At 39.8% G+C, this 13,972-nt stretch overlaps 1 protein-coding gene across 3 annotated transcripts in view; it reads right to left on the bottom strand.

The window, feature by feature from the left end:
* COLGALT2 (collagen beta(1-O)galactosyltransferase 2) overlaps positions 1-13,972 on the bottom strand; it is a 134,990-nt gene that overhangs the window by 81,638 nt on the left and 39,380 nt on the right. The window contains exon 1 of one of the 3 annotated variants that reach the window (XM_079914218.1): positions 2,018-2,219. The exons of the other annotated variants lie outside the window; for them this stretch is intronic. Within the exon in view, the coding sequence (XP_079770344.1) occupies positions 2,018-2,082 (65 nt within the window). The 5' untranslated portion in view covers positions 2,083-2,219. Of the gene's footprint in view, positions 1-2,017; positions 2,220-13,972 lie in introns of those variants that run through there. 3 annotated transcript variants of the gene reach the window in all.

The following is a 13,972-nucleotide window of genomic DNA, read 5'->3' as shown; positions in this document are numbered from 1 at the left end:
ACTAAAAATAGAACTACCACATGACCCAGCAATCCCACTACTGGGCATATACCTTCAGAAAACAATAATTCAAAAGAATCATGTACCACAATGTTCACTGCAGCTCTATTTACAATAGCCAGGACATGGAAGCAACCTAAGTGTCCATCGACAGATGAATGGATAAAGAAGATGTGGCACATATATACAATGGAATATCACTCAGCCATAAAAAGAAATGAAATTGAGTTATTTGTAGTGAGGTGGATGGACCTAGAGTCTGTCATACAGAATGAAGTAAGTCAGAAAGAGAAAAACAAATAGTCTGCTAACACATATATATGGGATCTAAAAAAAAAAAAAGTGGTTCTGATGAACCTAGGGTCAGGAAAGGAATAAAGACACAGACGTAGAGAATGGACTTGAGGACACAGGGAAGGGGAAGGGGAAGCTGGGACAAAGTGAGAGAGTAGCATTGACATATATATATATATACTACCAAATGTAAAATAGATAGCTAGTGGGAAGCAGCTGCATAGTACAGGGAGATCAGCTTGGTGCTTTGCGACTACCTAGAGGGGTGGGATAAGGAGGGTGGTAGGGAGACGCAAGAGGGAGTGGGTATGGGGATATGTGTATGCATATAGCTGATTCACTTTGTTATACAGCAGAAACTAACTCAACACTGTAAAGCAATTATACTCCAATAAAGATGTTAAAAAAAAAAAAAGATCCAGGCCGGATGTCTCAGCAGGTGGAACACAGATACTGATGACATGGTACTTCTGATCACCTCCATCTGTACTGACCCTCAGGGAATGTTCTTAGCTTCCCTGCCACCCCAGAAAGTCTAGACTTCTGATGCTACAGAACAACAGGACTGCAGTCAGTGGGGCAGGAGGAAAGCAATATTGTGCAGCGATTGATCTTTGCTGCCTTAGAACCTGCAAAATATGCTTCCAAGAGGCTCAAGGGAACTGTGACGGAATGAACAACAAAGTCACCACCTGGAAGATTCACACCATGACCAATGATCTGGCAAAAAATGAAATTTCCAACTTGAGAGAGTTCCACCTCAAAATAAAATTTCACTTTTGGAAGCAACTAGTGAAATTCATCTTCAAGGAAGGGAATGTCATCAAGTCCTCTGTCTCTGCTCTCACGGAAAGCTTCACCAGCAGCTGCTCTGCCAAGGTGGGAAGAGATATGCTTGGCCACTTGGCAAAATGTGACGATAGACTCTTGCCTCTTGGCTACTGTGCAGAGTTGTTTAAAGAACTAGAATCCTTCTGTTGGGTGGAAACTAGCTATAGATACGGTTCAGGATACAAATATGAACTGGGGGCTGGGGATCTCTCCCAACAAAAGCCTTCTCCTAGGTCCTACCAAGTCACTTAGTAGCAATTCTTCCTAATGAACTAAGAAATCAGGAAAACTCACTTCTCATGAAACCGTCCTCACCAACAAATAAATATTTATACTCTCTCAGTATCCTTCCTCAGTATGTACCATTTAATCCCAGAAACAATCATAGGCGTTACACACCTGAAGACTGGGTAAAAGTGATGTAAAAAGAAATGTTAATTCTGAAAATACAATCAACCAAGTAATCAATTTCATTCCTAAAGGGCAGGAAAGAGAAGTGGTTAAAATTTACCGACTGACCCATTAACAGTCAATTCCAAAGCCCAATATCATCTTAATAAAATCAGGATGAACTTAATTAAACATATTACAAATAAGCCATTTCTTGCTACTTTTGATTGTGAGCTCTAGTTTTCCTCTCTTGGTGTTAAGAACCCCTCACCTGTATGTCTTGCACTGTCCCATTTTGAGCCTCATGATTAGCTAGGTAGGCATTCTTTTTATCTCCCCATGTTATAGGTGAGAAGGCTGAGGATGAGAGGTTATGTCTTGCTCAAGCCACACAAATGGTGGGGGTTAGAGCCTGGACTCTTCCTTCAGGCCTTCTGGTGCCCCTCCCAACCCTAGCTCAGACCCTCCCCACCGCACTCACCCACAGAGAGTGGATGCCCACCTGTCAAACTGGAAGGAATTCTCTGCATCATTAAAGACGTTAATCACCATGACCAATGGGATCATCTCAGTGTGAATGGATGGGAGGAAATAAAATAAGAAAAATGGGAAGATTCATTAGTTCCCTTTAAGCTGTGTTGAAGTTCCCTTCAGCATAATTTTCCTTGGAGTCAAAATCCTTGGAATTCCATGAAAACATCAGTGGCAGTGTCTGAGACAAGATAAGTATGTTTCTTGTTTGCCTACGTACTTTTTCCTGTTTTTCTTCTCCTTTGTCCTTTGTTTATTCTTCTTCCCACTCCTTTTCACCCACTCCTCATTTCCTCTTTTCTCTTCCTTGCTGGATTTTCCAATTCTATTAAGTTTTTAAATTTGTGGGTGTGCCCTGAAGAAATGGAGTTACTGGTGAAACGTTCTCCTGCACGGTCAACGACTAAAGCACCAATACTAGAGAGAGAACACCACAGGATCCAGAAAGGTGTTATTCTCCAGGAGCCCTGAACCTCCCACCCCCATACCTGTAACTACACATCAATTCCCTGCCCATACTCCCAACATTGAACCTGCTCCTGTAATATAATTAACTGGTTCTATGTCTTTCTCCATTACCTGACTCTCTTCCCCGAGGACAGGACTATTCCAGCACCTAACAGATTATTGTGTAAAACAGGCACTAATCACGGGCTTGATGAGTGAATGAATGAACAAGTTCAAGAGGACTTTCCCCAGTTCAACCCAAATGCCTACAAAGGCTGAGCACAGATAACATAAAGGAGTGAGCTGACAGTGTGAGAGAAGGACTGTTAAGAATAGACACACGCAGGCCCCATCTGATTGCTGCCATGCTAGAATGTGTGCCCAGAAATGCTAGACTTTCCTATCGTTTCAAGAGAAGCCAGATATCCAGGTTTTAGAGATAAAAGTCTGTTTATAACCTATTAGGCTGAAACGCCACGAATATATTCCAGCATGACAGCGGCTCTCTGGAAACCAGGGACCCAACACAAAGACCACATTATTTCACCTCTTAATAGCCACTGCCCATCCATCCGCACATGTTCAGGGCACACATTTCAGTAATTCAATGTTTCAAATATGGTTGGGAGGATAGCAGTAATATCACTGCCCTGCTTTCACATACCCAGAAAGCATCTTCAATGACAAAGAAATATTGACATGCACAGGTTGAGCAAGGTCTAAATAATTCTTTCAGTCAGTCTAATAGCAATAGAGTTGCTATTAGAGAAAAGTAAAAACAATGATACAGGCATGGGCTGACCATACGGGTACACTTCCCACAAATGCCATATGTAACAGCTCTTTGCAGAGCAACTAAGGCCTAATTACTGTTGCCCCCATTTTTAAATAAGAGCTTTATTGAGATACAAGGCACACACCTAACATCATCCTTTTAAAGCGTATAATTCAGTGGTTTTTAGCATATCCATAGAGCTGTGCAGCCATTACTATGATCTAATTTCAGAACATTTTTGTCAGCCCCAAAAGAAGCCCTGTACCTGTTAGCAGCCACTTCCCATCCTCCCCTCTGTCTAGCCCCTGGTAACCACTCTTCTACTTTCTGTCTGTCTCCATGGATTTGACTTTTCTGGACATTGCATATAAATGAAATCATTCAACTGTTGCCTTTTGTGTCCGACTTCTTTCACCTTAGCATAATGTTTTCAAGGTCCATCCACGCTGTAGCAGGTATCAGTACTTCATTTCTTTTTATGGCTGAATAATAGTCCATCGTATGGATAGACCGCATTTTGTTCACCCATTGATCAGTTATTAGAGGTCTGTTGTTTCACTTTTTAGTTATTATGAACAATGCTATGAACATTCATGTACAAGTTTTTGTGTCAACCTGCATTTTCATTTCCCTTGGGATTGTTGCCCAAATTTTAAATATTATGGAAAGTGAACAAAATAGATTTTATTTTATTCTCTCCCGTTTATGGGGAATCCACTATGTTCTGGGCACTAAGCTCGGCATTTTCCAGCTATATCTCTAACCCTTATAGTAATTCTCAAGGTAGGTGTTATTATCCTCATTTTACAGGTGAGGAATCTGAGGCTTAGAGACTCTCTCCCAAAGCTTGTTCTCTTTTCACTTCTACTTCATCTCTGATACGTATTTTTCTTAATTTCTGAAACTTGCAGTTTTCTGTTCCAATGCAACAAAAAGGGCCCCTTTACTCAGCTATATGAATGTCTTGACTGTATATGATAGGAAGAGATGCAACCCAGGAACATGCGGCAGTCAACAAGCATGCAAGGTCTCAGCAGAGAAGCTGGGAAAGGCTACCGATGTAAACAGTCGGTCCTCAGGCCTGGCAGGGCAATGCCCTGGCCAAACACAGAGCCATTAAACAACAGGTCATGATGAACTGGGGCCAGTGTCCCCACCGAGAAAGTCACAGCCCAAGGACCGGGCTGGCTAAATGAAGCACGATGGGAGAACTCACCACTAGGATCCAATCTCTGTGTGAAGAAGAAAACTGGCTATCTGGGCTAAAAATGTAAAGAAAAGGTGGGCATTTGGGTGGAGGATCAGAAGAAAGGTGAAAGAAGTGTCTGTGTTCTATACAGAAAGATTTACTTTGATTCACTCATTTCTAGAGAAAACTGTAGTTAAAAACAACAGTAAATATTTCAGTCACCCAGTGAGCCTGAGTTACTTGGCACTATTATATAACTAACCACATCCTTAACCAAATAAAAAAGTATCAAGTCCGGAGACACAGCTCTTCTGACAATTAGCTCTCTAATCTTAATTTACTTGAACTCTCTGTGCCTAATTTTCCCACCTGTAAGGTGGAGTAATAACACTGTTGTTCATGCCTAGCTCTCTGGGCTATTGTGAGGAGACAACGGCATGTGAAGGAGTTTTTGATAACTTACTTTGAAAACGGGGCTCTCTCTAGCTGTCCCCAACACAGACACACACAGCCTCAAATAAGAAATAAGACAGCCTATTAAATAGGCTCTTAAGATGCATGATAAACAAAATTCAACACACGCATTTAAGTCAGAGAAAGCAGAATTATCACAGTCTACCATTATTTAAGAATAAAAAAGCCACATGCCCATTTAAACACAGAGAAAGGGAAAGAACAGTGTGGTAAAGACTGCTAATTGTCTCAATATCAGTTTTTCCTCTTCTTCCCTAGTAATAGAATTTTTAGTTGAACCCATGACCAACAGCTTTAAGGAGTAGATTGTAAGCACCATGACAGCAGGACATTTGTCTGTTCTGGTCACTGCTCTATGCCTAGCATTTCAAAGAGTGCCTGGCACACAGAGGTGCTCAGCAAATATTTGTTGGATGGTTCCTTTCCCATAAAACTTCTAATAAGAACTGTAAAAATACCTGTACAGTGCTCTCAGTCCAACAGACACCTGTGCATCTCCTATGCACTTCCTCTGTGCCAGGCACCACAGCACCTGCTGGAGAACACAGTTTAATGGAAAATACAGGTGCGCAGATGGTCCCTGACCTAACGATGGCTCCGTTTTACGATGGTGCTAAAGCAATTTGCGTTCAGTAGAAACCATACTTCAAATTCTGAATTTTGATCTCTTCCTGGGCTAGTGATAAGCAGTAAGATACTCTCTTGTGATGCTGGGCAGGGTCAGTAGCCGCAGTTCCCCGTCAGCCACTGGATCACAAGGGGAAACAACCAATACACTGACAACCATTCTGTACTCAGACAACCTTGCTGTTTTTCACTTTCAGTACAGCATTCAATAAATTACATGAGATATTCAACATTTTATTATCAAATAGGCTTTGTATTAGATGATTTTGCCCAGCTGTGGCTCACGTAAGTGTTCTGAGCATGCTGAAGGTAGGCTAGGCTCAGCCATCATGTCAGTAGGTTAAGTGTGTGAACTGAATTTTCGACTTCTGATATTTTCAATCTACGATGAGTTTATTGGGATGTACTCCCATCATAAATCAGGGAAGGTCTGTATAAATAAACAGCTGTAATTTAGTGTGATATTTGCAATGGTGGATGTATAGCAAGGTCTCCAAGTACCAGAGAGGAGAGAGTGGCTGGGAAAGTGTGGGAGGGGGCAAATAATGAGAAGCCTGAACTGGGATTTGAAGAACGAGCAGATATCTAGAGGGAGGTGGACAGTAGATAGAATACTGCAGAAGGAGGAAGAGTAAGTGTGGAGACAGAGAGGTATGAAACAGTATGATGTGTTTTCAGAACTACATGTAATTTTGTTGGTCTAGGACTTATAGGTCACATGGTGAGGTGGCTGCTGAAGGTCAGGGATGACACAGCCGTCCCTCAGGAAAGGGGTAAGCGTAGGAAGCAGTGAAGATGTGTGTCCCGCTTTCCTGGGTCCTCGGCATCTTGCCCTACTAGGAAAAATAAACCAATGAATAATTATCCGAAATAATATATTTTGCTAGATTGTGACTGGTATTGCCTTTAGGATAAATCTGTTCTTTGAATTCCTCAAAGGAAATGCTCAAAATACATACGAAGTACCAGCCCACTTTATTCCATTTTCATACACAGGTTTGGCAGCCATATATGATGGGCTTTTGGGGAAGGAGTGATGTCTAACATGCTGACCCATTTTCTTCATAAATTCATTTATATTTCTCAGACCATGTATCCAAATTTCTCACTCAAAAACTGTGCCCGGTGCATAATAAACATTTAGCATGTGCTTGTTGAATGACTAAGAGAATAAATAAATGTTCACATAAATTGATGACAAAATCAAAACACAGGTCTCTGTATTTATTAAGGGTCTATCACGCAGGCAGAAAAAGCAGCAAATAGAATAATATGAAACTCATACAAAGCATTTTGATTTTTTCAAAAGCTATCAAACTTTTTCCTTTATAGCACTTGTTTCCCCATTGAAAAAGTTGGGCTAGAAACATGAACAGACAGAAAGTGTCCAATATGTAAATTGACTTCAAGGCTGTTTTTTTCCCACAGAGTCACCTAGAATGAGAACTTGGCTCCAGCTGATGAAAAATTTCCATCCAATCCTTCGCTGTTACCCAATACCTGTTGTCTTGGTTCCAGTAATAACACACCCGGCCAGCTCAGGAGGGAGAAGAGGAAATGTTTGCCTTGAAGTTACCTGCTTTGAAAAGTTCTAAGTCTGGCCTCCCCACATCACTTCATTTGGGGTTTCTTTCCCGGGAGGGGTGGGAGGCAGGGACTACTGTTTGGCAGGTGTTAGATCCACGTTCTTATTCTGTACTCACTCATGCAAATTGAAGAGTACCAAGACAAATTTTTGAGCCATTTCAAGGTATTTTACTCTTATTCCTGGTGTCAGAGGCAAACAGGAGGCTATTCTGATGGTATTTTTTCCAACCTCTATTATGGAAAACTAACGCAGAGAGAAGGAACACTCTGTTCCCAACATTTCCAGGATCCACATGGCTTTGTAACACGCTACTGGGGAGGGGGGCATGCACAAATACATAGGGTCTCAATGGGTCTCTGCTACCTTTATTACTTGCTACACTTCTGCAGGGAAGGGAGCAGCCTCAGCTGAGCGCTCACTACCAGACAGGCACTGAACCAGAACGCTGTAGTTGTAACATCTCATTTAAACCTCACAACAACCCTATGAGGCAGTATTCTTATCAACCTATTTTACAGATGAGGAAAATCAGGTCCAAGAGGGGACACATCATGCCCCAAGACTCAGTAAGAGAGCCAGACTTGAAGTCACACAACAGGACTCAGATGATTGTCTTGTTAACACCTAAGTCTTTTTTTGAAATTGTACTTGGAGTAAAATTTAAAACAGAAGGAAATACTTTTTAAAAGGTAGAGAGTATATTGCAGCTTTGTCTTCAAAGTGCTAGATATACCAACAGATGTTATGTGATTAGTAAAATGGCTGTAGCCATGGGCATATATGTTATTTTAGAGCCCCCAGGGGTCACTGGCCTCTTATCTTCAAGTGCTTACAATTTTGAATAATGCCTTGAAGAGCAAGTGGCATTTAACAATGGCTGATTGATTTCTCTCTTTAATGTTTCTCAAAGCTTTATGTTAACTTGGTTATCTCCTCTCTAATGGATAGGTTTAAGGATCTTTGCCCTTGTTGTGAATGGAGACACCAGGATTTAAAGAAAAGACAATGGAGACACAAGCTTTTTAAAAGCCTGCCCCAAATTTCATCCTGTGACTTTGGAAAGTAGGACAAAGATCCCAGATCTTAGGCTTCCAAGGTCTTCCCTGACCTCCCCACGTGGGTCAAATCCCCTGGTTATAAGTTCTTTGGGTACCATGCATCTCTTCTTTCTAGTACTTATCAGAGTTGCAATTTTATATTTATTTCTATAGTACTGGGTAATTTACTTCTCGTGTCTGGTCTATAAGCTGAGGGCAGAGATGTGTTTGTCTTTGCCCGTCCTTGTATCTTCAAGCCCAGGACAGCAGCTGGCACTGGCACTGATGGGATGCTATCAGTGAAAGGGATGCTAACTGAATAACTGAATGCAAGATTGGTGTCCCCACCTTCCTTTTTAATCACTAAACATTTAAAATGTGGATACTTTACTGTAAAAATGAAACACACAATCAGACAAGATTGGGGAAATATCTTTTAGAGCACTTCCTGTCTGCTTCATAATCCTTATCTGGAAAGTCTGACTTTCAAGTGGGCCCTGGAAACAGGCTGGGGTCAGATGCTATTGGGTATTGAGCTGTTGAAAGGCTCTCAATGAGCCCAATAGCCTGTTCGGGAGGAAGTAGGGGGGCAGGTGTCATCAGTTGCTTTGAAGGCAATCCCTGGAGACATTTGGCCAGGGAAGAGTTCAAGCAAATGGAATGTGGTCATGGTAAATATGACAACAGGTGAATCACTCTTCCCGGCTTTCATTAGGGTGTGTCCCTCAAACCGAATTAGAAAACCAGCAAAAGGACTTGGCACCCACTGTCATAAACAGAGTTCAGATCCAGTCGATGCAGGGAGAAGGCTGCAACTTCCCTTTCAGACCTACAAGAGGGTGCAGTGGCTTCTCCAGGACCACGCAGCCCAACGGTAGCTCTCACTGCCCTTCCTTTCCTAGCCTCAGGTCAGGCCTGGTCTAAGGCAAGCTTTAGTCTTCAGCTGCAGCCACATTCTCCTGGTGGCATCATGGGAAGGAAGCCAACGAGGTCCAACCTTCAAATTCACTCCCCCAGAATCTCCTAACCAATTTTTCAGTTCAATTTTTCTGTAAATTACCTCATAACGTGTCACTGGTGACATTCTCATTTTCATTCCCACATAGCTGATGTTTAGAGAGAGACTTAGGCATTCCTAGAGCCAGATTTGAAGAAACTGACCCAAGTTTCTTCAGCAGAGCATAGCCTGAGAAGAACCGAATTTTTCTCTGGACTACTACTTGTACGAAGACATAACAGGAGCTCTTTTGTGCAAGGTAGCACTCAAGATGGGGATCTGGTAAAATGAATCACATGTATTTTTTCATTTAATCCTCACAACATCCTAGGAAATAGGTATTCTCCCCACTTTATGAATGAGAAAACAGCCACAAAGCTAGTAGGTGATGGACGCAGGATTCAAGACTAATTAACCTGCAAATTAAAGATGAATTTTCAAAAGCAATAGAAGAAGAGATTTCCTTGTGGTAACATCTCAGGGGCAGGAATAACAAAATACCAGGCATTATATCAAGAATTTTATATTTGGTCACATTTTTAAAAAATAGAAAATAAAGTCAAGTGTATCGGATTATACTATCTACAGATAGAGTCCATCCTATCCAGGAAGCTGTGTACTGACTGAAGTAGCTTCTGGTATCTTTCAGTTATTAATTCTGACTAAATTACCTAACATCTCTAAGCTGTAGTTTCATCTGTATTGTTATAAAGACTAAGACACAACATACAGAAAGAATAAACTTAACAGAAAGAAACAAAATGGAGAGAAATAATAGTACTGATGCATAACTTCAATAGTCATTTTTTGAATATACAAAATTTCCAAACACGTAGCAAGACATTGTAATTGGATGTATACATTGTATATATATATACAGTTTATAAAAGACATAGACAGTGTAATCCAATAAAAGGCATTTGGCCCTGATTCAGTGGGGAAAAAAATCCTCCAAATAACCAAAGAATCTTTAAAAAAACTAATGTATTCACAAAAATGATTTGGGGATCCCAAATCTATAATGAACAATTCCAAATATATATGAACAGAGATGAAAAAAATCTTGAATAAAACCTTAGCAAAATAGAATACAATGAATGTGTAGAACTCAGAAAAAGAAGTATTCACTTGTGCTAGTGGGGAAGGTGGGGAGAGGGGCAGGGGATATCCCCAGGCACCCTCTTCAGGATGTGAGGACCCTGAGCCCAGGGGAGAAGAGCCACGTCAGGCCAGCAAGTGCTCAAAGGCTTCATGTATCACTGCCTTGATGCCAGCTGGTGTGTTGGTTTTTTTCTTTTTTTTTTTTGGTTTGACTATTTGTTTTTCTAAGGAAACCTTTTGGGTTTTCGTCACAATTTTTTTTTCTGTTAATATCTCAATTTACTTAAAAATATCCCAATTACCTTAATATATTTAAGTGCATTGTCTTCATTTATACCCTTAATTGTATTTTTATGGGGTTTTCTAATTTACCATCTTTCCCTAATCTCTTTATGATTCTTTAAAAAGTATAACCCTTTTTATTCATTATTTACTCTTATTTCTTGTCCTTAATCTTCAATCCCAACTATAATACATGCGTATATGTTTTGCTCTTTTAGCTATCTATGTGTTATCTAATGAAACAAATCTTAGGTTTCCTTTATTTTAAATCTTATAGTATTCTTTTCAGCCCCATCCTAACTAGTTTGACACTCCAATGCCCAATACAGTGCTGGGCCCATGAAAGACATATGTGATCCTTTTGAGCTAATGAAAGAAAACCTATATGAGGAACAGAATGCAGAAAGTTCAAGTTGGTAATGTTTAGAAGTCACTAGAAGCTGAATAAATCCACCTAATCATAAAATGATTTAAAGGTATAGAGAGTGATTAGGTTTCCGTGTTCAATAAAGAAACCCCAAAACTCAGGACCAATGAGACAAGTGAAGAGAAAACTATGAAGTTGCAATAAGGAGACCTAGCTCAAACCTCAGACTCTGGAACTCCGAGAAAGGCAGGATATTTTCTGCCAAGTTTTCTCTCCGTAGACAAGAATAAATGTTTTGACAGCCCTGCAGGCTCACTGAATCCTCCACCTTGCGAACAAAGGCTGGCCTGCCTGGAGGTCAGGACCTGTCAGCTGAGTGCTGTTTATCTGCCCTAAAACCTCAGGGCACCAGTGTTCTTTAAACACAGGCAAGGGTGTTAACTGGAGAAGACTGCAGCTTACCTGCTGAGAGAAATTGAAGGATGGGTTAGGACACACAGAAGGTGTCTGAGATCCTGAAGAAAGCAAATATGTGCAAGGCTGAAGGACATGACCTAGTAGAAATATGTGAGTGAAGCCATCTGGACCTGTGCTTCTGTTTGTTGGGAGATTTTTTGATTATCCTTACTAGTAATCATCGATTCAGATTTTCTGTATCTTCATGATTCAGTCTTGGAAGATTGCATGTTTCGAGGAATTTATCCATTCTTCTAGGTTGTCCAATTTGTTGGCATATAATTTTTCATAGTAGTTTCTTATGATCCTTCGTATTTCTGTGGTATCTGGTGTAACTTCTCTTTCCTTTTTGATTTTATTTATTTGAGTCCTCTCTCTTTTTTTCTTGGTGAGTCTAGCTAAAGGTTTGTTGACTTTGCTTATCTTTCCGAAGAACCAGTTTAGTTTCGTTGATCTTTTCTATTGTTTTTATTGTCTCTATTCCATTTACTTCCATTCTGATCTTTATTATTTCCTTCCTTCTACTATTTTTGGACTCATTTGTTCTTCTTTTTCTAGTTTCTTTGGGTGTAAAGTAAGATTGTTTATTTGGGATTTTTCTTGTTTCTTGAGGTAAGCTTGTATTGCTATGAACTTCCCTCTTAGAACTGCTTTTTCTGTATCCCTTAGTTTTCGCTACGTTAAAAACATCAGTCTTAGCGATGTTTTTGTGGATCTGACTCCAAAGGCAAGGGAAACAAAAGCACAAATAAACAAATGGAACTGCATCAAACTTAAAAGCTTCTGCACAGCAAAGGAAACCATCATCAAAATGAAAAGGGAACCTACAGAATGGGAGAAAATATTCGCAAATCATATATCTGATAAGGGGTTAATATTCAAAATATATAAACAACTCATACAACTCAACAGAGCAAAAAACAAATAAACAAACAACGCAATTAAAAGATGGGATCTGGACAGACATTTTTCCAAAAAAACATGCAGATGGCCAACAGGCACATGAAAAGATGTTCATCATCACTAATTATTAGGGAAATGCAAATCAAAACCACAATGAGATATCACCTCACACCTGTTAGAATAGCTATTATCAAAAAAACAAGAAATAACAAATGTTGGAGAGGATGTGAAGAAAAGGGAAACCTCATACACTGTTGGTGGGAATGTGAATTGGTGCAGTCACCATGGAAAACTCAAAAAATTAGTAATAGAACTACCATATGACCCAGCTATTCTGCTTCTGGTTATTTATCCAAAGAGCACAAAACCACTAATTTGAAAAGGTATATCCACCCCTATGTTCACTGCAGCATTATTTACAATAGCCAAGGTATAGATACAACCTAAGGGTTCACTGATGGATGAAGAGATAAAGAAGATATGGTATATACACACAATGGCATACCACTCAGCTATAAAAAATGAATGAAATTCTGCCATTTGTGACAACATGGTTGGACCTTGAAGATACTATACTAGGTGAAATAAGTTCGATGGAGAAAGAAAAATACCATGTGATTTCACTCATATGTGGGATCTAAAAAACAAAATAAATAAACAAACAAGATAAAACAAAAACAAATTTATAGATACAGAGATCAGATCAGTGGTTACCACAGGGGAAGGGGATTGGGGGGTGAGCTAAATGGGTGAAGTGGGTCGACTGTATGGTGATGGATGGGGGTGGTGGTGGTGATCACTGTGTAGTGTGTACACATGTTGAACTATAATGCTGTGTACCTGGGTGAATATGCACCCAGAGGCCACTGGCACTCAGATAATCAAAATAGTAAGTACTTAAGCTTTTTATATTCTTGACTTTTATCTCCTTGAGAGAATTTTAAAAGTACAGTGCCTGAGTCAAAAAGGGAGACAGTTTATTCAGTGAATGAATGGGTGGACAAGTAAATACATGAACAATAAATTAATGGCATGGGAAATGGCGAGCAGCAGAAATCTCTCTATAGAACAAGAGACTTAGGATCTGGCCCCAGCCAGCCTCGTATGGAATTTCAAGCAAATACATTTATATCCCAGATTTGTTTTCTGTAGGATTAACAGAGGTGTTATGAAGATAAATATAAAATAAAGTTTCATGGGACAGCATTACATAAAGCTAAGAAATTATAAATTGTCATATTTCTTACTGTAAACTACATCACACAAAAGTGAATACAACATACGTGTAAAAGAGTGGTAAATGTACCTATGTGCCCCTCTCCACCTTGCTTAAGAAATATTAAGAAGTATTATCAATACCTTTGAAGTCCCCTATGTGTCCTTCCTAGTCACTCCTCCTCCGTCTCAGCCAGTAATCTCTAGTGTGAATTTTTGGTTATTAATTCCTTTGCTTTTCTTTACATGTTCACCACAAATGTATGTAACCCTACACAATGAATACTTTATTTTGGACTGTTTTTGAACTTTATATAAATAAATTCATAGTATGTGTGTTTTCTGTGGCCTTACCTTTGACTTTAAAATTCACATATGTTGATGTTTATATCTATAGTTAATGCATTGTTAATGCTGTAATTCAGTGATCTATTGACTGTCAATGCACATTTAGGGTGTTTCCAGGTT

This window comes from Stenella coeruleoalba, assembly GCF_951394435.1.
Source record: "Stenella coeruleoalba genome assembly, chromosome: 1".
Taxonomy (NCBI): domain Eukaryota; kingdom Metazoa; phylum Chordata; class Mammalia; order Artiodactyla; family Delphinidae; genus Stenella; species Stenella coeruleoalba.
Note: the sequence above shows the minus strand (reverse complement) of the source record. Positions and strands in the feature narration are given on the sequence as shown.